The 24,473-nt window shown below is 38.5% G+C and overlaps 3 protein-coding genes across 3 annotated transcripts; 1 reads left to right on the forward strand and 2 right to left on the reverse strand.

Annotated features, from left to right (window-relative positions):
- Positions 1 to 2,359: 2,359 nt before the first annotated feature.
- On the reverse strand, positions 2,360 to 3,267 carry LOC100612865 (ADP-ribosylation factor-like protein 6-interacting protein 1). The gene has a single exon (XM_054665918.1). The coding sequence runs from the start codon at positions 3,138 to 3,140 to the stop codon at positions 2,682 to 2,684; it is 459 nt and encodes a 152-aa protein (XP_054521893.1). The 5' UTR covers positions 3,141 to 3,267; the 3' UTR covers positions 2,360 to 2,681.
- Positions 3,268 to 6,761: 3,494 nt separating this feature from the next.
- On the forward strand, positions 6,762 to 20,418 carry OR4E2 (olfactory receptor family 4 subfamily E member 2). The gene is made up of 4 exons (XM_054665916.2): positions 6,762 to 6,866; positions 9,420 to 9,507; positions 13,438 to 13,531; positions 17,859 to 20,418. Exon 4 carries the CDS (start codon positions 17,867 to 17,869, stop codon positions 18,806 to 18,808), a length of 942 nt encoding a protein of 313 aa, XP_054521891.2. The 5' UTR covers positions 6,762 to 6,866; positions 9,420 to 9,507; positions 13,438 to 13,531; positions 17,859 to 17,866; the 3' UTR covers positions 18,809 to 20,418.
- Positions 20,419 to 22,938: 2,520 nt separating this feature from the next.
- Positions 22,939 to 23,886, reverse strand: LOC467387 (olfactory receptor 4E1). The gene has a single exon (XM_522784.4). It carries the CDS (start codon positions 23,884 to 23,886, stop codon positions 22,939 to 22,941), a length of 948 nt encoding a protein of 315 aa, XP_522784.3.
- Positions 23,887 to 24,473: the final 587 nt, after the last annotated feature.

Below are 24,473 nucleotides of genomic sequence, written 5' to 3' on the forward strand. Positions count from 1 at the left end.
GCACCACTGCACTCCAGTCTGGGGGACAGAGGTGATTCTGTCTCAAAAAATAAAATAAAATAAAATAAAACAAAACAAAACAAACAAAAAGTCAACTGTGCCATAGAACCCAACACAATCACCAGAGTAATATTGCATAACATTCAAGATTCTGAGGATTAGGGCAGGGAATCTTGGGTCTATTCACTGAAATTTTACCTACCACATAGCAAATAAAGGATGTTCATTAAGACTGCATAAAAATGGTGAACTGCTTATGATATAACAATGAATCAAGAAAACCAATGTGCATAATTGAATATGTGGAATAATCACAGCTGTGTAAAAACTTTTGGGCATAGAAAAACAGGGAAAGGAATTACAATCTTCCCTCTTTACTGCATTTCCCTTACTCAAAGTCTTAGTATGGGTAGATTTTCTTCTCTCTCTCTCCCTCTAGTCTCTTGGCTAGGATTGGAGGGTGCACTTCCAAGATGGCTTGCTCACATAGCTGTTGTTGGCAAAAGTCCCCAGATTCTTATCACATGGCTGTCTTTATAGTGTGTTGAGAGAGAGAGAGAGACAGAGAGAGAGAGAGAGATCTTTTATGGTCCAGTCTCAGAAGTGTTATACCATCACTTCTGCTGTTTTTTTTCCCCCAGCTTCTAACATTTTTCTCCTTTTACATATAACAAAGTAGAAGAAATAATATAGGATTCAAACTGCAAAAGTAATTAATCAGTAGAATGTATACACACACAAAAAATCCCCATAAGAAGACAGGCTTATTTACAATGAAGAAACACATGTACATTTAAGATAGTTCTCATATAAAACATTTAAAAAATAAAACATATCCCACAATGGGCACCACTGTTTACAGCAATATTAAAGAGGAGAAAACAACACTCATTTAATGGTGAGCATTAAATGTAAAGGTACAGCATCAGTGGAATAAATTCACAAAACTATATTACAGCTTGTTAATCCATTTAAGAATTGTTCCAAATATATCATATATTTGGCCCTCAGAGGTCCATTCCTACAGATTTCAACTACTGTAAATTTCTAGCTACTGAGAGGTAGAGAATGATTATTATCATGATTATAATGATTATTAGAAACACACACACACACACACACACACACACACAAACTCACCAAGGAGTTACAAAATCTATGGAGACCAGAGGCCAACTATCATCACCTCATGTCTGCTCTCACCAACAGCCTTGCATTTTTCAGAGAACTATCTAAAAAAATAGTCAGACACCAGTGTGATCACTATCTCCTATGCCAAACCTATTGGGAATGAAACAAGCAGTATTACCATAAATGAGAACATTGAGGCTTACCTTTCAAGGCTTATTCTGGTCTCAGAAATTAATTAGATAAGATTATTTTCTATTGAAATGAATTTTAGCTAACATAAAAGACTAGTCCTTTACTAGCTGGTCTTAGGGTAAAGGTCATACACATGAGTCTTAACCTACTCTCTGTCATAGCTAAAGTCAGCTGAAAATCCAAAATTAAAAGTACGCCAAAAATCCTAAGTACAATCTTTTGGAAGTCTGCTGTGAAAAAGCCTTTAAGGATGTACTAACTTGAAGTCTAAGTGCAAGGTCATAAGAGCTCTAACGCTGTTAGATCTTCCTCGTTTGGGAGAAAGGATCAATGTTCCCTACAAAACGCTAAGTTTTGCATAAAGGTGAAACCTACATATACTAGGGTATAGAATTAATTTAATTTTGTTCCATCAGGATCCTTTTTCCATGGTAAAAAAGCAGAATGAGGAATGAAGGAATGAATCTTTTTTTTTTTTTTTTTTTGAGACGGAGTCTCGCTCTGTTGCCCAGGCTGGAGTGCAGTGGCGCGATCAGGGCTCACTGCAAGCTCCGCCTCCTGGGTTCACGCCATTCTCCTGCCTCAGCCTCCCAAGTAGCTGGGACTACAGGTGCCCGCCACCACGTCCAGCTAATTTTTTTTGTATTTTTAGTAGAGACGGGGTTTCACAGTGTTAGCCAGGATGGTCTCGATCTCCTAACCTGTGATCCGCCCGCCTCGGCCTCCCAAAGTGCTGGGATTACAGGCATGAACCACTGCGCCCAGCCGAGGAATGAATCTTAATTGGTCTCTTCATCAGAAGAGGTAAACTTGGTGTCTGTATTCATGAAGCTAGACAGTTTTTTAAGCAGGCAGTGGAAGCAGACAGTAGAACAAGATTCCTGTAGCCACAGACCACTACCTGGTATCAAACTAAAGCAAGGATCAACTTAAACAATTATCCAAAGTCATTTTAACTGTACTAAAGGGTAAAGTTCACCACTGTATTATTTTAAAGGAAGTTGTTTAATGTAAGAATTCCATTAACCCTGGGTGAGAAAAATCAAAACAAGTCATACTCTCTAATGAGTTATCCATGTAAGACCACCAATAAAAATGCTTTTAACTGTATTTGACTCGAAGACACTTACTTGGTAAGTGTGAATTTCTTTCTTTTTTTTTTCTTTTATCCCATTGGATTTAGACTATTGAATAATTAAGGGCAGAGTGAGGGAGAACAAAGAGCTACTTCTTTAACATTTTAGTATCTGGATAGTATAGCAGAAACTGTTCCTAGGGACAATGTATATGCCATTAATCACATTGAATAAAGCCGATGAATTATTCATTTTTCTTTTCTTTTTGTTCGAGAAGCTTGTTTATCTCCCTTTGGCCTTTCCAGTGTGGTTTGAAATGATTCCGTGTTGGTTTAGTTGAGGAAGCAACAGTAAGAAAGTCACTATCAGGTAGCTGAGAAGCAGGTTGTGGACTTGCTGTCCCATCCAAACAACTGCAGCGAGATAAATGATCATGGCCATGAAACACATTTCAGGCTTTTCTTCCTTCAGTGCGAAGATTTGTTTCCACCAGTCCATAGCTCTGCATTGAGTTTTTAGTAGATTGCTGCAAATTTCATGGAATTTTTGCTGTTGATTGCTGGTGCATTTATTGGAGCCAAAAATGTTAGGTGCTAGAATGGGAACAAGGTAGTCAGCCAAGCACCAAAACACAACAAAAGAGGAAACAGCAGACAGAACAGATGGATCTAGATAGTAGATAATTGAAGCACCAAAGAAACCAAGTCCATGATGGCAGGTGAAAACCAAGCTCTTTCCCATAATAAGACTTTATCCACCATCAACATCACTTTTCCCCATTCTTGCAGCTATTGTTCTAAACTTGCAGTCTCTGCAGCCAGCAAATTGGTGCCGTGGTTACCTCCCTCTGCCATCATCCATGAAGTGCTGTCTTAGCAAGCACAAACCACCCTCCAACTCAGCCTTCCTCCTGAGATCCACAAGGCGATTCTGGCCACTTCTGCTGTATTCTGTTGGTCACACAGACCCACCCTTATACAGCGTAGAAGGCGATTGCACAGTGGTGTGAATACCAGAGATGATGGAGATCATTGAGGTCATCTTGTTGACTGGCTTCCATTTACCAACTCCTGTCAGCCATTGGTTGAAGGATATTAATTTTATTAATTACCAGGGATATTAATTTTCTAGTATTCAGGGTTTACTATGTACATGGGCAAAGAAAGCTCCAGTTGCCAGAAAGATCCCCTCAGGCACAGAGGTGCTGACAGTTGAAAGTTGGGCCGTGTGCTAGCACATGGAAAATGTAAACGGGTTATGCAGAGGAGGGTATTGATAGTGTCAGTCAACCCTTCCACTGCTTTGATACCCTCTTACCCAACATTATATTTGCTTTGTACTGTCACTGATTCCTCAAGGTGGTGGCTGATTACAGTTTCTTAAAAAAAAAAAAAAAAAAAGACCTAAAACAGAGGATTTAGCCAGATAAGTAGAGTTGCTGCTGCAGTTGGTCCCAAGACCATCACTGTTATCTATTGTCTCCCTCTTCTATCACTCATTCTAGGCTCCCTCATTCAGCATTCCTGCTGGTCTCAGTTTCTTGCTCTTTGGTGACTCAGACCTTCATCCCTGAAGGGCCCAAGCCCCTGGTTACTGTACCCTTTTCAGACCTTGGTTGATGCAATTACCTCTTCACTGCTATCACCAAGCATGGAAACACCAAGACATGTTCCAATACATCTCTGAGTTCCATTGGTACTTCTCTCTATCCCCGTTACATAGTAGCAACTCTATATCCTCATGATAGTAGTCAATTACCTCTGCCACTATAGTTTTGCCAAATTTGGGGAGTTTTCAGGCGTTATTTCTTTGAATACTTTTTCAGTCCCACTTCTTTCCTCTTAAACTCCAATGATATGAACTTAGATCTCTTGTTATTATCCCATAGGTCTCTGAAACTCTGCTCATTTTTCTTTCAGTCTATTTTCTCCCTGTTTTTCAAACTGAGTAAATTCTATTGATCTGTTTAAAGTTTACAGATTCTGTTCTCTGGCATCTCCCCTTTATATTAAATCTATCCAGAGAGGTTTTTAATTTCAGTTATTGTATTTTTCAGTTCTCTGGACTCAACTGCTGCCTCAAATTCCTGGGCTTAAGAAATCCTCCTTCCTCAGCCTCCCGAGTAGTTGGAACTACAGGCACTCACCACCACGCCCAGCTGATTTTCAATTTTTTGTAGAGTTGGGATCTCACTATATTGCCCAGGCTGGTCTCAAACTCCTGGGCTCAAGTGATCCTCCTACCTCAGCCTCCCAAAGTGATGGGATTATAAGCATGAGCCACCATGCCTGGACTCACTTATTGAAGCATTTTTGTGAGAGCTGTTTTAAAGTCCTTTTCCAATAATTTGAGCATCTGATTCGTCTTCGTATTGAATCAGTTGATTGTCTTTTCTCATTTATGTTCTGATTTCCTAATTCTTGGAATGAAAAGTAATTTTTGATTGTAGCCTGGACATTATGGGTTTTTTATTAGGAAACCTGGATCTTATTTAATCTTCTTTTTAGCAGGTAGTTCTCCTGTTGAGATGTAGTGTAAAGTTTGGTGAATATATATGTTCAGTTTCCTGCTGGGTGCCACTGGCACAACCCCACCAAAAAGGGGACCATTAAGTCACATTGCCTTATTGCCTCTGAATGGAGATGATCAGCTTTCTGCTGGGCCAGATGGAAGAGGGGAAAGGAGAGGGCCAACTAGACTTACCTCCTGCCTGGTTGGTATGGCAGGAGTGGAGGCTTAGCTCACCAGTGGTCCTTGTTGACAAGGGAGTGGGAACAGGAACTCTGATTAGCCCTGCTTTCCATTGCTTTGTTCAATTACATGGCCACTGGATGGGTGTGGAGGTTCAGCTCCTCACTGGGCATTGCTGACATTGGGGTGGGGGAAGCTGAGTGTTTACTGTCTCACCCCATAGCACCTCATTCTACCTCATTGTTGCTAGGTAGAGATGGAGGCTCAGCTCATTGTTGGACCTCACTGACAGTATCTTGCTGGGAGACTGGAGCACCACCTGCTTCTGCCATCTGGGGAATGGAAGATCAGCTCCCTGTTTGGCCTGCTGACACTACCATGGGGGAAACCAGAGTGCACAGTGGCTTCTATTGGGAAGGAAGGTGGGGTGGAAGATCAACTTCCTTGCTCACTGACTGAGACCTGGGGGTGTGGTTTATTTGTTGGTGTTTAGCTGGAGCAGGAAGGGTATTGCCAGAAAGATTTCCTGCTGTTAGGCCACCGCCTTTTTCCTTGTCCTTTGGCTAGAAGGAATGGGCTTTCCTTGGAGCTTTTGTTATCTATGCATATTGGTGTCTCCAGGTTGGAGGTTTCTGTAACATCCTGCCCAGAAATTTTTTTGATAAATATTAGGGTGGTATATTATTTTTCCTTTTTTAAAAATTCTAATGTAGTTATTGATATGATTGGTTTAAATCTACCATTTTGTGATTTGTTTTCTATTTTCCCCATTTGTTCTGTGTTCATTTTCTTTCCTTTTTGGTCTAGATTGAGTTTTTTTGTATGTTTGTTTTTGGGTTTTATTTTAGTATTTTAATTTTATTTCATCTTCACTATAATCTTATTAGTTATACTACTTTATGTTAGCTGTTGCTCTAGAATTTAGATTATACATCTTTAATATAGTATAAATTCAAGTGATATTATATCATTTCCTGTATGATATAAGAAACTTTCAAACTTCTGTTTTTCTCCTCCCAGGCTTTTTGTTATTACTTTAATATATTTTACTTCTACATGTTATAAATTTCACAATATATTTTTGCTTTACATAGTCAAAATATTTAAAAAGTGATTTAAAAACTGATTATAAAACACTTTGATATTTTTGCCTTACTTATAAAGATTACCTTACCCAGACAACCTGTAAAGTGTGGAGAATATAGATTTATAGATATTGCTTTGAACATCTGCCCAAGCAGTAGAAGAGGCAAATTAGGAAGTGTTTAGCAAGATGCTTCTGGAAGCTAAGTTAGTTCGAGGCTGTATATCAGGCATCCTGGGTACCCACTGACTGGTACCAATTTACTTAGTGTTCATGGGTGAGGTTTCACTTGTTCATGGACTTTGAATCCCTGGTGTGTATGCAGTGGTTATTACAGTGGCTGTACAAACTAATGTCATGCTAATTGCCAAAGGTTTGGAACTCTTCCATATTTGAAGGCTTCTGGATTTTTTGTCCACTTATTAAATGGCTAAATGAATGAGACTAATAACAGGAAAGGCATTGGAATGGAAAACTTTTAATAATACCTCTGAGTATTCATTGATGGCAAGTTCAGTTATGTCATGTGATGATCACTTCAAAATCCTGTGTCAGATAGGTAAAAATTCCAAAGCTTTCAAGCCTAAAATTTACCCTGTGCAGAATTTTGAGTTTCATGATTTTATATCCTAGGCTTCTATAATAGGGTATCAGAGGAGAATGGAATCATTAGAGGAGATACAGAGTAGATGGTAAGTGTGTGATATATATTGAGAACATTTATTTTAAACAAATAAGATGGATAGTTTTTATGTATAAACAAATGTTACTGATTATACATTGAAGAATATATATATTTCTTTGGACTTTAGAAGACAGCCTAAGCTTAATAGAGCTCCTGGGTTGATTGATTTGATTTTATGATGCTGAGTTTTGCTATCCTCTTCCTGCCTCACCTTTATAATGTGATCATGATTATTGTTACTTATTTAAGGTGGGTGCTGAGGTGAGGAGAGAGGAGATAATAGGCTCTTTAAGAAAAGCTTATCTCCTGAGAGTGATAAATGTACAGTGGTCTTCCTAACCTTCACCACAGTCCCATCTTGATGATCATTGCAAAGAAGGTAATTATATTAGTCAGAGTTCTCCAGAGAAGCAGAACCAAAGGTTTTACACACACGCATGCACACACACACACACACACATGCACACACACACACGCATGCACACACACACACGCATGCACACACACACGCATGCACACACACATACATAAATTAGTCCTTTGGTATACATGGGAGGATTGGTTTCCAGGATGCCCCTACCAATAGCAAAATCTGCAGTCATCCCTGCAGAACTGGTATATACTAAGTTGACCCTCCATATACATGGGTTTTGCATCCTGTGAGTGCTGCATTTTCAATCTGCGTTTGGTTGAAAAAAAATCTGCGTACAAGTGGACTCAGTTCAAATCCGTGTTGTTCAAGAGTCAACTGTGTGTATATACATTATATATATAAAATGAGAGAGAGAGAGAGAGAGAGTCAGAGAGAGAGCTTGATTTATTATGAGACTGTGGATTGTGGGTTTGGAAAGTTTAAAGTATTCACAGCAGGCCTGCAGGCTGGGAATTCCAGCAGGAGTTACTGCTGCAGTCTTGAATCTAGAGGCAGTCTGGAAATAGAATTCTTTCTTCTTCTTAGGACCTCAGTCATTTTTCTTAAGGCCTTCTACTGATTACATGAAGCCTCGCCACATTATGGAGGGCAATTTGCTTTACTTGAAGTCTACTGATATAAATATTAATCACATCTAAAAAATACCTTCAAAGCAACAGCTAGATCATAGTTTGACCAAATAACTGGGTACCATGGCCTAGCCAACATGACACAGAAAATTAACTATTATAGTAATTAAAGGGATAAAATTATTACCTGCATTCCATAATTAAAATAAAGAGACTCGCTCAAGTATATGCAGAGTAATATATGAGTTGGCTAAAGGAGCAAAAAGAAGCAGAATCCAAATATATATATATATATTGACTCAGGAAATATGCTTTCATTTGACAATATTTATTAGTTCTGATGCACAAGAATAGACTAAGACAAATTGGCTTTGATTTGACACAGACCCTTTAAAAATTTTTGTATTTTCTTACCGGGCCCCATGGCTCCAGCCTATAATCCTGGCTACTCAGGAGGCTGAGGTGGGAGGATAGCTTGACACCAAGAACTCGAGACCAACCTGGGAAACATAGTGAGAACTTGTCTCTAAAAAAATTCAAAACACCAACAAACTAGCCAGGTATGGTGGCATGTGCTTGTAGTCCCAGCCACTGGGAATGCTGAAGTGGGAGGATTGCTTGAGTCCAGGAGTTTGAAGCTACAGGGAACTCTGATTGCACCATTGTATTACAGCCTGGGTGACAGAGCAAGACTCTGTCCCTAAAAAAAGTTTTAAAAATTTTCTTAATACAAAACTTTAAGCTTAATGTTAGTATCAAGTTATATCCCCTAAAAGTGTGCTTTCTATTAATATGAACTAAAAATGAATACTTTTTTCTATAAAAAAATTTGTTGAATGAATGAATGACCTTTGAGTAACAGATTTTTGGACGTCTTAAAATGCAGTTCCAATGGTGCCCATGGTAGTTACTGATTACAGTGGTAATGGCAAGTAGACGTAGTTCTGTCTTAGTTGGCCTGACAGAAGTCAAAGTATTGTAAAGGAAAAATGCAAAATTTGCAGAAAAGAAAAAGGATTAAAAAAAACCAAGGACCAATATTAAAAAGGTGAAACCGCTGGGCGTGATGGCTCATGCCTGTAAACTCAGCACTTTGGGAGGCTGAGGCAAGAGAATCACTTGAGCCCAGGAATTTGAGACCAACCAGAGCAACATAGCAAAGCCCCTGTCTCTACAAAAAAACCAACCAACCAACCAAAAACAAAAAACAAGAAACACAACAAAACAAACAACCAAAAAAAAAAAAAAAAGCAATGAACAAAAAAACAAAAAATTAGCTGGACATGGTTGGTGTGTGCCTGTAGTCCCAGCTACTTGGGAGGTTGAGATGGGAGAATCGTGTAAGCCCAGGAAGTTGAGGCTGCAATGAGCTATGATCGTGCCACTGCACTCCAGCCTAGGTGACAGAGTGAGACTCTCTCTCTCTCTCTCTCACACACACACACACACAATTTAAAAAGGTGAAACTGTTCAAACAGAAAGCCAGTTACTAATATCCAAATCAGAGTGTATTTTATTTCATGTTTTTTAGGATTTTGCTTTTCTGTTTCATTTCTAGAAACAATTATGAGAAAAGTGAATGAAATAACATTATGGTAACATTATAACAATTAGCTAAAGCATCCCTGCACAACTGGAGAAAACTGGTAAGTTTTACCACTACCTGCGTTGCTTGTCATGCTTTCTGTGGGTCTGCACATGTATGCTCATATGTACATTACGTACTTGGTATTGAGCAAGACTTGTATGATATGTCACTTAAGTGTGTGTTTAGAAGTTTAATAGAAGGCCTTTTAATTTATGAGAGTTGTTTTAACCTTTTTTCTGTCTAAGGAATCAGAATACTTTTTTAACATGTTGCTGTCTGTGAAGGCACCTACACACACAGACAAAACACACATAGGCACACCCTCCAGGATTCCTCAAGATGTCTGGGGTTACGACTTGTCACCTTTAGATTTTGCCACAGCACTGATTTCTTTTTCCTAGTTATCGAACACTCCATAGGTTATGGAGTCTTGAGGTTGTAAGGGATCAAGACCATCACTTCTGTTTGCTTTTTGGATTTGAATACCTAGAACAGTGCCTGGAATATAGCAGACACTCACACATGATTATAGGATGAATGTTGAATGTTGAAAAGATGAAGTCTTTTTCACTGGCAGATGGCCATCCAGTCTTTGTTAGTAAGAGCAAGGAAGTCCTTACGCAGCAAACCTGTGCTCTGAAAGTCAGTGTACAGATTAGTTTTGGGCTGTTCTGGAGAAGATTTGGAGGACTACAATTGAGGCCTGGTAGCTCTGCTCCTCTGATTTCTTACCCTGGGTCACTCTTTGGGACATAACTCACCATGACTACATCATTGTAATGTATGGAGTTGTGATGTTAAATGCTTCCTTCCTTCCTTCCTTCCTTTCTTTCTTTCTTTCTTTCTTTCTTTCTTTCTTTCTTTCTTTCTTTCTTTCTTTCTTTCTTTCTTTTTCTGTCTCTCTCTCTCTCTCTCTCTCCCCCCCCTCCCTTCCCTTCCTTTCTTTTTTTGACGGAGTTTTGCTCTTGTTGCCCAGGCTGGAGCTCGGTGGCACGATCCCGGCTCACTGCAACCCCTACCTCCCAGGTTCAAGCCATTCTCCTGCCTCAGCCTCCCGAGTAGCTGGGATTATAGGCATGCGCCACCACGCCCAGCTAATTTTGTATTTTTAGTAGAAACGGGGTTTCTCCATGTTGGCCAGGCTGGTCTCAAACTCCCGACCTCAGGTGATCCGCCCCCTTGGCCTCCCAAAGTGCTGGGATTACAGGCATAAGCCACTGCACCCAGCCTCTAAATGCTTTCTATGTATGCAGAAGCAAGGACATCATTTTGTTCTTACCCTACACAACCTTCAGCTCTAAAACTTTCACAGCAGTTTTTTTTTCTCAGAGATTTCTTTCCCAGTTTTAGTTGGTAACTGAGTAGCTGGTCTCCTCATATATGGTGAAGAATCAAATCTTTAAAAAATAAACTAAATTTAATATGCTGAAAGGGATTTAAGGAGTTAATCCAACTCAGCTCTCTGCAGCCAACTATTGAGTAATAGAAAGGCCTAGGGACAGGAGAATTGGGACAGAATTCCAATCTTGCCATGCAAAAGCTGGGAAAGCCACAAAACACCTCTGAAGCTTACCTGCATCCCATTTTATTAGGGAGATGAACCTGTCAAAGGTTAGAGCGCATTCCTATGAACTTCTGCCTTGTCTCTTCTTGAGGGTTTAAGCCCTGGCATTCAATCAATATAGGCAGTTCTCTTATATCAGATCCATCTAAGCAAGATCTTGGAAGCTCTGGATTTTACAAATCCATTTGAGGCTAACACAATAATGGTCTACTGTGATGGAAAATCATGCTCCTCTTGGCAAAAGGAGCATTCTCTAAGTAACACTTCTCTAAGTGTGTCCTTGCCAAGGATTGAGCCTTTAGTGCTGGAAGAGAGATCAGGTAGAAACAGAGAGAAGAGGCAGAGAATGATAGGGTTGGAGGTATCATTGATGAAAAGTAAAGATGAGTAGGCTGAAACTGGGGTCAGGGAGTACAGGTCACTGATCTCTGGAAAGTCACGATACTCTTCAGAGGTGTGATTTCAAAAAGGGGAAAGTTGTTGCTGTCTACATTGTGGAGCTGCTGTGGGAACTCTAGAGCTCTTGGAAGAAAGGTAAAAAAGGTAGACAAAGAGCAGAAAGAGATAGATTTCATTGACCAGTTTTTTTTTAAATGAAGAATTCTAATATACGCAGTACACAATACACAATACTGATGTCTAGTGGGGATTCTGGTGCTTTTAGCTCAATTGCCCCTTTGTAGATAAGATTTCTGCTGATTGCCTTAAAATGGGTAATTATTTTGATGTACAGATCAACTTACCCCCAAATTTTTGGATTTTTCATAATTCTTCCTTACAGTGTTACTTTGAAAATATCTTTAAAAATTTTATTTATTTTATTTTTTGAAAGGGTCTTGATCTGTTGCCCAGGCTGGCGTGCAGTGGCATGATCATAGCTCACTGCAGCCTCAAACTCCTGGGCTTAAATGTTTCTCCTGCTTCAGTCTCTGGAGTAGCTAGGACTATAGACATGTGCCACCACACTCAGCTAATTTTAAAATTTTTATAGAGATGCAGTGTCACTATGTTGCCCAGGCTGGTCATGAACTCCTGGCCTCAAGCAATCCTCTTGCCTCAGCCTTCCAAAGTGCTGGGAGGCTGAGGCAGGAAGATTGCTTTGTCCTACTTTTAAAACATTAATAAAATTAATTCAATAAGTATTCAGTGAGTTCTTCCTTTATGCCAGTTACTTTGCTCTGTGGATAGAAAAATGAATGAGATATTTCCCTTCCTTCAGGTAGTGCATAGTTGGATCTTATTGCTATTTAAAGCCCACTTTATGTTTTTTTCTTTTAGTTCTTTGGTTAAGAACGTAGGCTCTGAAAAATTCAAATTCCATTTTAGCCAGTTGCTGAGTGACCATGAGTGAATTATTTAATCTTGCAAATATTTTGGGAAGCAATTTGATAATAATATATTTTGAGGTATAATCTTTAAGCTAGTAAACTCATTTCTAGTTATCTATTCCTAATGGAATAATATATTAGAGAAGTTATAATCGTTCAAAAATATGTATTGAGCAACTACTATGTTCTATATACTTTCCTAGATAATTTGGATGATTCATTGAGCGAAACAAAGATCCCTGTCCTTTTAGAATTTATATTCTAGCAGCAGGAGAAAGAAAATAATAAACAATAGACTAAATAGGTGAATTATATAGTATATTAGAAGGTGATCAGCGCTTTCAAAAAATAAAAAAGGTAGATCAGGATAAAGGTGATCAGGAGTGCTGGAATTCTGGGTGAGTTTTAGTTTTATATTATGTTCATCAGCATAAACCTTGTTGAGAAGGTGATGTTTGAGCAAAGACATCAAGGGGGTGAGGGAGTTAATTATGCCAGTGGTCCTCAACCTTTTTGGCACAGGGGACCAGTTTCATGGAAGGCAAATTTGTCCATGGACTGGGGGTGGGGGCGATTGGTTTCAGGATAAAACTGTTTCACCTACATCATCAGGCATTAGATTCTCACAAGGAGTGCACAATCTAGATCCCTCACATGTGCAGTTCACAACAGGGTTTGCGATTGAGAATCTAATGCCAAGACTGATCTGACAGGAGGCAGAGCTCAGGCGGTGATGCTGAAGCGCTCACCTCCTGCTGTGCAGCCTGGTACCGATCTGTGGCCCAGGTGCTGGGGACCCCAGAATTATGGGATATCTGGGGGAAGAGATTCCAAACACAGGAAGCAGCCAGTGCAGTGGCCCCAGAGTGCGACTGTGTTTTGAGTATTTGAGGAATACCAAGGAGGACAACGTGATTGGAGCTGAAAGGAAGAGTGGTAGGAGACGAGGTCAGAGAGGAAACGGGAAGTTGTGTCATTGAGGGCTTTGCAGGCCAAAGTAAAGACTTCACTTACAATGTGTGAACAGGGAGCCATCGAAAGTCTTTGAATTAGTGAAATGACTTAATCTGATCTTTTTTTTTTTTTTTTTTTAGAGATGGCATCTCGCTGTGCTGCCTAGGCAGACCTTGAACTTCTGGACTTAAGCTATAGATCCTCCACCTCAGCCTCTTGAGTATTTGGGACTACAGGCACGTGTCACTGCACCCAGCTTGACCTATGTTTTAATAGGATTTCTCACTGTAATGTTGAGAAAGATTGTACCATTATTTTTAATAGTGAGAAATTAGAAACATCATAAATGGCCACAAAGGATGGACTGGGTGCACACATTTGAATACATATATGTGATGAAATGTCACTTGGTTATACACTTATGATATAATACTGAGTGAAAAATAGAATATAAAATTATATGTTTATAATACAATTGGAACAAATTAAAGATAACAGCAGTAGGATAAGAACAAGCTATGGGTATTCTTCTCACTTGCTTTTCCCTATGCATGCTTTTAATACTTTGTTTTAAAACAAAGTAACCCATGCTTATTATACAAACTTGAACAATTATGAATTATAATGTAAAAATTAATAAAATCCTATCATTTCCTTCAATTCCATACTTCTAGAGTTAACTAATGTTAAAATTGATGTGTGTTCATCAACATCTGTCTTGTGTCCTTCTAGGAATAAATATATACAAACATAATTCATGAATATGTATATATGTTTGAATATGTATAAATATTAATATGTCGAAGCATATGCACATACATATATGCGTAAATATATATGCATACACACACAAATCTGTTTCGATTTCTTTCTTCCTTTGTTCATTCATTCCTTTGTCCTCCCTTCCTCACTCCCTTCTTTCCTTCAAGGTTCATGATCTACTCATAATAGGTTCTTTTGCTTAACAATATGTTATTGACATTCTATGAATTAGTAGTTTGTAATCTTGGCTGCACACTGGACTCTCCAAGGAGCATTAATAGTGCTGATGGGTCCAATTCTCAGAAATTCTGAATTGATGGTTTGGCATGAGGCCTGGGTATCAAAATTTATAAAACTTCTTTAAGTGGTTCTAATGTGCAGCCACATTGAGAACCACTGCCTTAGGTTATACATATAGATCCAACTCATTATTATTATTATTCTTAATAGCTCATAATATTCCATACTGTGGCTGTACTAAAATGTGTTTATCTAGTCCTCTATTGAGAAACATTCAGTTTGTTTCCAGTATGTTATTCTACTAAAAAGTCTTTAAACGTGTATCTTTAGTTCTTTAGTTACTGGTTTCTTTATTTCTACAAAATACAGTCCTATAAGTAAAGTTCCTGGGTTCAGAGGTATGAGTGTTTACAATTTTAATTGGCACTGCTAGATTATTTTCCAAAAAGATCTCAATAATACCTACTTCTAGTAGCAGTGTTAAGAGTACTCCTTTCCTTATATCTTTGTTAATCCCATGAATGACAAAAAGTATTTGATTTTCTTTTTAATCTATTACTAATGAAGCATATTTTTATTCATACTTATTTGTCATTTGAAGTTCTTTTTCTGTGACTTAAGTATATTCTTTGCTCATTTTTAATTGAGTCGTTTGTCTTTTCTTATCAAGTTTTAAGAGATCTTGGATAACAGGAGTATTCTTTTTGGTTATCTACGTTACAATATTTTCTTCACGTCTACTTTTTTTTTGATAATTTATATGGCACTATATATTTTGTTATTATTATTATTTTTTTCAGACGGAGTCTTGCTCTGTTGCCCAGGCTGGAGTGCACTGGCGCGATCTTGGCTCACTGCAGCCTCTGCCTCCCTGGTTCAGTTCAAGCAATTCTCCTGCCTCAGCCTCCTGAGTAGCTGGGATTACAGGCATGCACCACTACACCTGGCTAATTTTTGTATTTTTAGTAAAGATGAGGTTTCACCATATTGGTCTGGCTGGTCTTGAACTCCTGACCTCGTGATCCACCTGCCTCGGCCTCCCAAAGTGCTAGGATTACAGGCATGAGCCACCACGCCTGGCTGGCATTATATATTTCAAATTATTGAGAAAGTTTAACATGCTTTATCTCATTTTTATTCATTATGTTTAATATTTTTTCACGTTGGTAGGCCTTTGTCACTATTGTTCCTAATGTAAGCCCCATGACATTGTTTCTGATGTAAGCCCTGTGAACTATTGTTCCTAATGTAAACCCCTAATGTAAGCCTCATGTTATTTTAAATAATACTATAGTTAATATTTCCTTGCATTTAGCTTTTTTCATAGTTTGAATGCTTACAAGTGAAATAATTGGATCAAGAATATAAATTATTTTTGTGGTTTGTGATAATTATTTCCCAACTGTTATAGTTTTTGGCCAGCCATCAGTATAAAAAGTTAGGGTAATATAACTTTAGTATTTATACAATAATATCATATTACATAATTTAAAGAAGTAAGTTTCTTAAGTATTTTCTTAGCTCCATTGTGAAGGAAGGCTTGAGTTCTTTTTCAGGCTGCCTAAGAAATTAGGTTCAGTTCAAGTAAAAATTTTTTTTGCATACCCATTGTGTACAAGGCACCTACTAAGTGCTGCAAAGGATAAGTCCTGTGTGGTTACTACTCTTAAAAAAATTTTAGGCTGGGCGCGGTGGCTCACGCCTGTAATCCCAGCACTTTGGGAGGCCGAGGTGGGTGGATCACGAGGTCAGGAGATTGAGACCACCCTGGCTAACATGGTGAAACCCCGTCTCTACTAAAAATACAAAAAAATTAGCTGGGTGTGGTGGTGGGAGCCTGTAGTCCCGGCTACTTGGGAGGCTGAGGTAGGAGAATGGTGTGAACCTGGGAGGCGGAGCTTGCAGTGAGCCGAGACCATGCCACTGCACTCCAGCCTGGGCAACAGAGCAAGACTCCATCTCGAAAAAAAAAATTTTTTTTTTGATTTAGTGGAGAGCAAAAATGAACATCTTATTTTACTTTATTTTACAGGTCAAGGACCATAAAAGAAGCCTGAGAGGGAATAGATAGGCTTTGACTGGGTCAGGAAAGTTTTCTTAAAGGTAGTGTTCTTTGAAATAGTCAAAGACAAAGTGAAAGATGAATAGTATTTTTTTCTTCAACCTTTAAGTTCGTGGATAAGTGTGCAGGATGTGCAGTTTTGTTACATAGGTAAACGTGTTGCATGGTGGTTTACAGCACAGATCATCAGGTATTAAGCCCAGACCTCCACAGGTGTAGAGTGGGTCCACGTGTTCTCATTATTCAGCTCCCACTTATAAATGGGAACATGTGATGTTTGGTTTTCTGTTCCTGCATTAGTTTGCTGAGGATAATGGCTTCCAAGTCTATCCATGTCCCTGCAAAGGACATGATCTTGTTCCTTTTTATGGCTGCATAATATTTCATGGTGTTATGTACCACATTTTCTTTATTCATTCTATCATTGATGGGCATTTAGGCTGATTCCATGACTTTGCTATTGTAAACAGTGCTGCAATGAACATACATGTACATGTATCTGTATAATTGAATGATTTATTTTCCTTTGGGTATATACCCAGTAATGGGATTGCTGGGTCAAATGGTATTTCTGGTTCTAGATCTTTGAGGAATCACCACACTGTCTTCCACAATGGTTGAACTAATTTACAGTCCCATCAACAGTGTAAAAATGTCCCTTTTCCTCCACAACCTCACCAACATCTGTTCTTCTGTTGTTTTTTGACTTTTTCATAATAGCCAATGGTATCTCATTGAGGTTTTGATTTGCGTTTCTCTAATGATCAGTGATGTTGAGCTTTTTTTTCATGTTTGTTGGCCACATAAATGTCTTCTTTTGAGAAGTGTCTGTTCATGTTCTTTGCCCATTTTTAATGGAGTTGTTTGTATATTAATAGTAAACAATGAGGTGAGGAGAGTACACTTGATTAGAGCGTATGTTTTCTGAGCAGAGGGAAAAGAAAAAGTAAAGACGAAGATTTTGGAAGGTAAGTAGGTGGAGGTAGGATGCCTGGAGGACAGTGACTTGCTTGGCTGGAGAGAAGAATTAATAGTGAAAATAAAAGGACACTCACATTGAAAAAATGAAAATGTGCAGCAGACTGTTGCAGGCTTTGAATGTATATCTAATTTGATAGGAAGAATCAAATTATTTAGTTGGGAGTTGTATTGGAATATTAGCTTAATGTTATCAGTGCTTTAGTTTGAAGTGAAAAGAGCCAAATAACTAATGTGTAAGGGTTTCGGGCATTTATTTATTCTTGTAAAGGCTCACTGATCTCATCTGCAAGGCAGAAACAATTGATTCCTGTGCCATAGGGTGGTTGTGTTTAAATAGAAGTGCCTGGCATGGCTCCTGATAAGTAGTGGGTATACTGTAACAACTATTGTTTAATTGATTTCATAAGCTATATGCTCTGATGATAAATAAGCAATTCAGATAAGAATACAAAGTCATTTCAATAGTTCTATTCCTATAATAATAAAACTAAATTAGCTTTCATTTTTATCCCCCTAAGCTCATTGAATGGACAGTCTAAACCAAACAAGAGTGACTGAATTTGTCTTCTTGGGACTCACTGATAACCGGGTGCTGGAGATGCTGTTTTTCATGGCATTCTCAGCCATTTATGTGCTAACGCTTTCAGGGAACATTCTCATCATCATTGCCACAGTCTTTACTCCAAGTCTCCATACCCCCATGTATTTCTTCCTGAGCAATCTGTCCTTTATTGACATCTGCCACTCATCTATCACTGTGCCTAAGATGTTGGAGGGTTTGCTTTTAGAAAGAAAGAGCATTTCCTTTGACAACTGCATCACACAGCTCTTCTTCCTACATCTCTTTGCCTGTGCCGAGATCTTTCTGCTGATCATTATGGCGTATGATCGTTACGTGGCTATCTGCACTCCACTCCACTACCCCAATGTGATGAACATGAGAGTCTGTATACAGCTTGTCTTTGCTCTCTGGTTGGGGGGTACTGTTCACTCACTAGGGCAGACCTTCTTGACTATTCGTCTACCTTACTGTGGCCCCAACATTATTGACAGCTACTTCTGTGATGTGCCTCTTGTTATCAAGCTGGCCTGCACAGATACATACCTCACGGGAATACTGATTGTGACCAATAGTGGAACCATCTCCCTTTCCTGTTTCTTGGCCGTGGTCACCTCCTATATGGTCATCCTGGTTTCTCTTCGAAAACACTCAGCTGAAGGGCGCCGGAAAGCCCTGTCTACCTGCTCGGCCCACTTCATGGTGGTTGCCCTCTTCATTGGGCCATGTATCTTCATCTATACTCGGCCAGACACCAGCTTCTCCATTGACAAGGTGGTGTCTGTCTTCTACACAGTGGTCACCCCTTTGCTGAATCCCTTCATTTACACCTTGAGGAATGAGGAGGTAAAAAGTGCCATGAAGCAGCTCAGGCAGAGACAAGTTTTTTTCATGAAATCATATACATAATGGGCATTGGGACTGCAGACATAATTGCAGGCACATCCTTAATGAAAGAGCAAAAGTAAAGAGTCAAAATCAACTTATATAACTTGGTAAATTAGGTAAAATGGCATAGAGCAGGTCAGATTTCTGCTCATTAAAGATAAGAACTTATTCTGTTCATTAAAGATAAGAACTTATTAACTATTATTTAAATAAAGCGCAAGATCATAGTGGAAGTTATAAGGAAAAATAACCTGGGAAAGTTTAAAGACAGCTTTTGATTTCATCAGTAAAAGAATACAATTTGGGGAACTCAGTTCAGTCTCAGTTTCAGGAGCAGGTAGAGTGAGAATTGACTCTCTTGATTTATACTGTTCTGTGGGCTATTGCCTCTGGGAAGCTATACATCACTCCTGTGATTTATACATTATAGTAGTTTCAATCTTGTTTTCCAATATATTTTCAAGTGTATAAATAAGACTTTACTTATTTATATTGAATTAAACTTTTGTTGCTTTTGAATGTAATTCTCTCATGTCTAGATCTATTTTGTACTTTTTTTTTGAGACAGGAATTTTTTGTACTATTCCTGCAACTTCCTGTAAGTCTGAAATTATTGTCAAAATAAAAAGTTAAAACAAAACAAAACTATACACCCACAAGAATAGTAAAAATTAAAAAGGTAGAAAATACCAAGTGGTTTTTTTTTTCTAATTACTCTGTCGCCCAGGCTGGAGTGCAGTGGCGCCATCTCAGCTCACTGCAACCTCCACCTCCAGGTTTAAGTGATTCTCCTGCCTCAGCCTCCTGAATAGCTGGGACTATAGGTGCATGCCATCATGCCTGGCTAATTTTTGTATTTTTAGTAGAGATGAGGTTTTACCACGTTGGCCAGGCTGGTCTCAAAACTCCTGAGTTCAAGCCACCCACCCCTCTCAGCTAATCATTAATTACTATCACTCATTGGGCTGAAGTATATCAGTTTATTGTGGAACGGGCAAGTCCATATGAAGAGGGATCCATGACAAATTTCTTAGGTAATGATGATGATATTCTGTGACTGAAATAAGTAGGATTAGCTGTAAATGAAGATCCTATAGATGGTCAGAGAGCTACCATACAATATCAACTTTAAAGGAGCTAATGGAATGAAATGAAATATGGTTAATAATAAAAATATTAAGTATAAATATGCTTCTTTGCTTATTCTGAAAAAATTTATAATTGATTGGGGTCTTTGTCACTATTTTCCACATGGTCTGTCAACTTATAGAAATAAGACTTGAGTATTCTGGAGAACTGGAGAGCAGACAACATAGCCATCCACACATTACAGACATACACAATACAGAGTGAGTTGCCCACTAACTCTAACTAAAGGGTAATACATGATTACCTTTTAGTAATCAAAAGGACAAAGAATCAGAAGCAGTCTATTCATTAAACTGAGAGGTGCTCATGAACATATCTAAATATCATTACTTGAAGTTGACAAACAAGGATAGAATATGGTCAGCCCCCTATAATTCTCATGTAAAACTTGAGTCACAGTAAGAGTTTTAGATATCTATGAGGAAATGAAGTCCAGATATCACTACTATGTACATGTTAAAAACTTAGAAAAATGATCTAATTATGCCTCTAGTTTCTGGAATTTTATGTGTATAGGTATTCATACTCATTAGTATCTTTTATGCAGAAAGAAATTCCCACTGTCTTATTTGTTTATTTGTATTATGGCACTATTCATTATTTTACCATGTAGAACATGGTTGTAACCTGAAGAATTCAGTTGTTGAATACAAAGTTGCTGAGCAGATTTCTATATTAATAAATAATGATTCCTCTCTCCTGTTAAAGTAAACCACAGAGCCAAGCGTCAAGATATTTTATTTTTGTTCTTTAAGACTCTCTATGTATTTAGTGAGTAATTAAATACATTTTTATCTTGTCTCTGAGTCTGAAAAGCTTTTTTCTGTAAAACAGAGACAAAATGTTTTATTTTTACCTCCCCAGAGAGTTGTAAAAATTAGTGTGACTAAAAACGGGTAGTGTCAGAAATTTTGCTTGCTACTATGAAAAAAATAAGCAAACATCACAACGTTGTTCTGTTATAGTTTTACCAGCTACAATCTTAATGACTACGTTGAAGCATTGTGTTGTTGACAGACAATATGACAATTTTGCACGTGTTCCTCTGTATGGCTGATTCCTGCACAAGCAGTTCCATTTGGGCTCATTGGAAAGGCATTTAGATATTTCTCCTTATTGTCTGCCATTGCCTATAATAAAAGGGCATTTATTTTACATAAATTTTATAATTCTTAAATTCAGCTCAATTATTCCACCAAGTTCAAATAAATATCATTTTATACCTTCCAGGGAGTTATCTTTGGGAAGAAACTATTAATTATTAGATTTGTCTGTTGGAAGTTAACTTATGATACCCAGAAAGCCCTAAAGAATGCCTTTAAAATCATGCCTCTGTATAACTGAAATGGCTTGTGTCACTTGAATATCCTTCCTAACACATTTCCTAGCAAATAAAAATTTTCCTCCTAAAAATCATGATGTAGACCTTGTGGCTCACAGGTTTATTGATCATACACTCACTGAGTGCCTAGGAAATCCCAGCTGCATTTAAGCATGCCTTTTTTAGTGATGGTGTGAGAACAAACTGATGATTTCCAATGTGTCATGCTCTTTTGTAAACATGAATATGAGATGCCGTTATCTGGGATATCCTCTTCATATCCCAGTTGACTCACCACATTCCATTCTGCTGCACTATGTGCCACCACAGTGAGATTTAAGATGTTGGTTTATAGACCATGGTTTATCCAACTTGGTGTTTTCTACCAAGTTTCTACCAAGTTGTTTTCTAAGTATTTATTACTAAGTACTTAACAGTCATCCATTGCTCTAAGAACAATATTGGATGCTATTGCTTAGTTGAGTGAATTCTCTACATAATAACTAAAATAATTTTATTAAAACATAAATTATTTCATGCCACACCTGTGCTTAAATCATTCTGGTGGCTTCTTATTGTACTGGAAAAGATTCTAAACTTCTTGAGAGAATATGGAAAGATTCTTTTTAGCTCTCTGATATCACTCTCTTGCCACTCTCTGCCTTATAGTCTAAGCTGTAATCACACTGATCATTTACTTCCTTGAACAAGCCAAGGTCTCTCCCAGCATAGATCTTTGCACTGGCCATTTCCCCTGCCTAGAATGTCCATCACCTCTCTTATGGCTGGCTCCTTTTAATCTTAAATGTAACTTCCTCAGAGAGGCCATACTTGACCACTAAAGCAAGTCTCTTCCATACTCTCTAACAGCACCCTGCTGTTTTATAGCATTTATCACAATCTGTAGTTAAAATTTATTTGTTCATATTTTTGTTTTCTATTTTCACTAGACCCTAAACTCCACGAAGGAAGGACTATATGTCCGTCTTATTTATGGCTAAAAACCTAGTATCTGGTACATAATAAGTGCTCAGTAAATATTTATCAAATGAATGAATAGTAAGATATCCCCATTTCATTGCTCTGATGGCAGATTTTGCCTGGATACTTGAGAGTGTCAGTAACTTCACCTGTTCAAAGTCTTCTTTCTCTGTCACCAAAGTCATGTGGAAACTCACTTTATCTGCTTCACTAGTGTTTGCTAAGCTGTTTACATAAGCATCTGAGTGAATGATGCAGGCAAGGGCTGCCCAGAAATCTGAAGGTTTGTTTAGACCTTGGTTATCACTCCAACAGAAAAGCAGAAAGAGGCAGCATATGTCGTAAAAAGAGCTTGAGTTTCTGTTGATCCACTTGGATTCACATGCTGCCTTCATTGTTTTCTAGCTGAGTGACTTTGGGCATGTTATTTACTCTCCTCGAGCTTTAGTTTCTTCATGTACAAACAAGCATAATAATATCTACCTTTCAAAGTTGTGAGAATTAAGTAAATGCACAGTGCCTAGAATAATTTCCAGCACAGAGAAGATATTAATAACCACAACGATTGCTATGACTGTCAGATATTGGACCAAGGATAGTTTTATAAGTCATATAGTCTGATAAATATGGTATGTAACTTATTCTTTGCAAGGCGCTTCTTTAATTTGGAGCACCACGTATCCTAAGGACGTAGACATTTTCATTTTTCTTCTTTCCTCTCTTTTCTCCCCACTAACTTGTTTAAGGCACTCTTCATTTCTTCATTCCTAAGGGTATAGATAACGGGGTTCAGCAGGGGGGTGACTGCAGTGAAAAACACAGATACTACCTTGTCCTCTGGGAGGCTGGTGGATGGGCGGGAATAGATGAAGATGCAGTGTCCCAGGAACAGTGTAACTACAGTGAGATGGGCTGCACAGGTGGACAGGGCCTTCCGCTTGCCCTTGGAGATCTGCTGCCTCAGACTCACCAGGATGACTGCGTAGGACACCACCAGGACCACAAAACAGACCACGGAGATCAATCCACTGTTGGAGACAATGAGGATCTCAATGACGTGGGTGTCAATGCAGGCCAGCTTGATCACCTGAGGTACATCACAGAAGAAGTTGTCAATCTCATCAGGACCACAGTAGGGCAGCTTGATGGTAAGGGAGGTGAGGGCTATGGAGTGGATGGTCCCTCCTGTCCAGAGGGCCACAGCCAGCAGCACACATACCTTCCAGTTCATCACTATCATGTACTGCAGGGGTTTACAGATGGCCACATACCGATCATAGGCCATGACGGTGAGGAGGAAGATCTCTGTGCAGGCAAAGAGGTGCAGGAAGAACATCTGGGTCACACAGGCATCAAAAGAGATGAGCTTTTCCTCTGACCACATGTCTCTCAGCATCTTGGGGACAGTGACAGTGGAGTGGCAGACATCAATAAAGGACAGGTTGCTGAGGAAGAAATACATGGGAGTACGGAGCCGGTGGTCATAGATAATAGTTATGACAATGAGAACATTCCCAATCAGTGTCAGGACATACAAAATGAGGAACATGGAAAACATAGCTATCCGTGCCTTCTGATTTACAGATAAACCTCTAAGCCGAAAATATGTCACTAAAGAAGTTTGATTGAGTAGGATGGCCTCTTCCATTCTCTTTGTTAGACAACCTGTAAAGAATTAGAAAAAAAGTCTAATATAACACAGTATCTGCATCAATCATCTGGTCATTTAATTTCTTGTGTGTTTATGCCTTTTCTCTCCATCTAGAATTTATGGTAAAATATCTTGCATTTCTTTTAAAAATCCCCATTACATCTTACATCATGATACACCCATAGTAGGTACTTAACATACACTTTTGGAATAATAAAATAGAGAACCTTCATTCATTAAGAGATATAAAACAATCTTGAAGAGGGAGAGAGAGAGGGAAAGACCAAACAAGTTATTTCTCCATTAATGTAGTAGGATATCAATGTTTAGATTTAGGTTATGGATTTTTACAGGAGAAGAAGTTAAGATTCTCTTTAACTCAAATACATAATTTGTTCAAGGCTACACAAATATGGTCCCTGAACATAGCTTTTTTTTTTTAATAGTCCTGTAGATTGCACTTTTCATCAACCCAAACCACTTGCTCAGCTGCTGGCTTTGCCATGGGGCTCTGAGACTGTAATTTCCACGACATAACTTTCAGAGGGCAGAAGCTTTGTACCAAGCTACTGGACAATTGGCAA

This window comes from Pan troglodytes, chromosome 15, assembly GCF_028858775.2.
Source record: "Pan troglodytes isolate AG18354 chromosome 15, NHGRI_mPanTro3-v2.0_pri, whole genome shotgun sequence".
In the NCBI taxonomy this organism is placed as follows: domain Eukaryota; kingdom Metazoa; phylum Chordata; class Mammalia; order Primates; family Hominidae; genus Pan; species Pan troglodytes.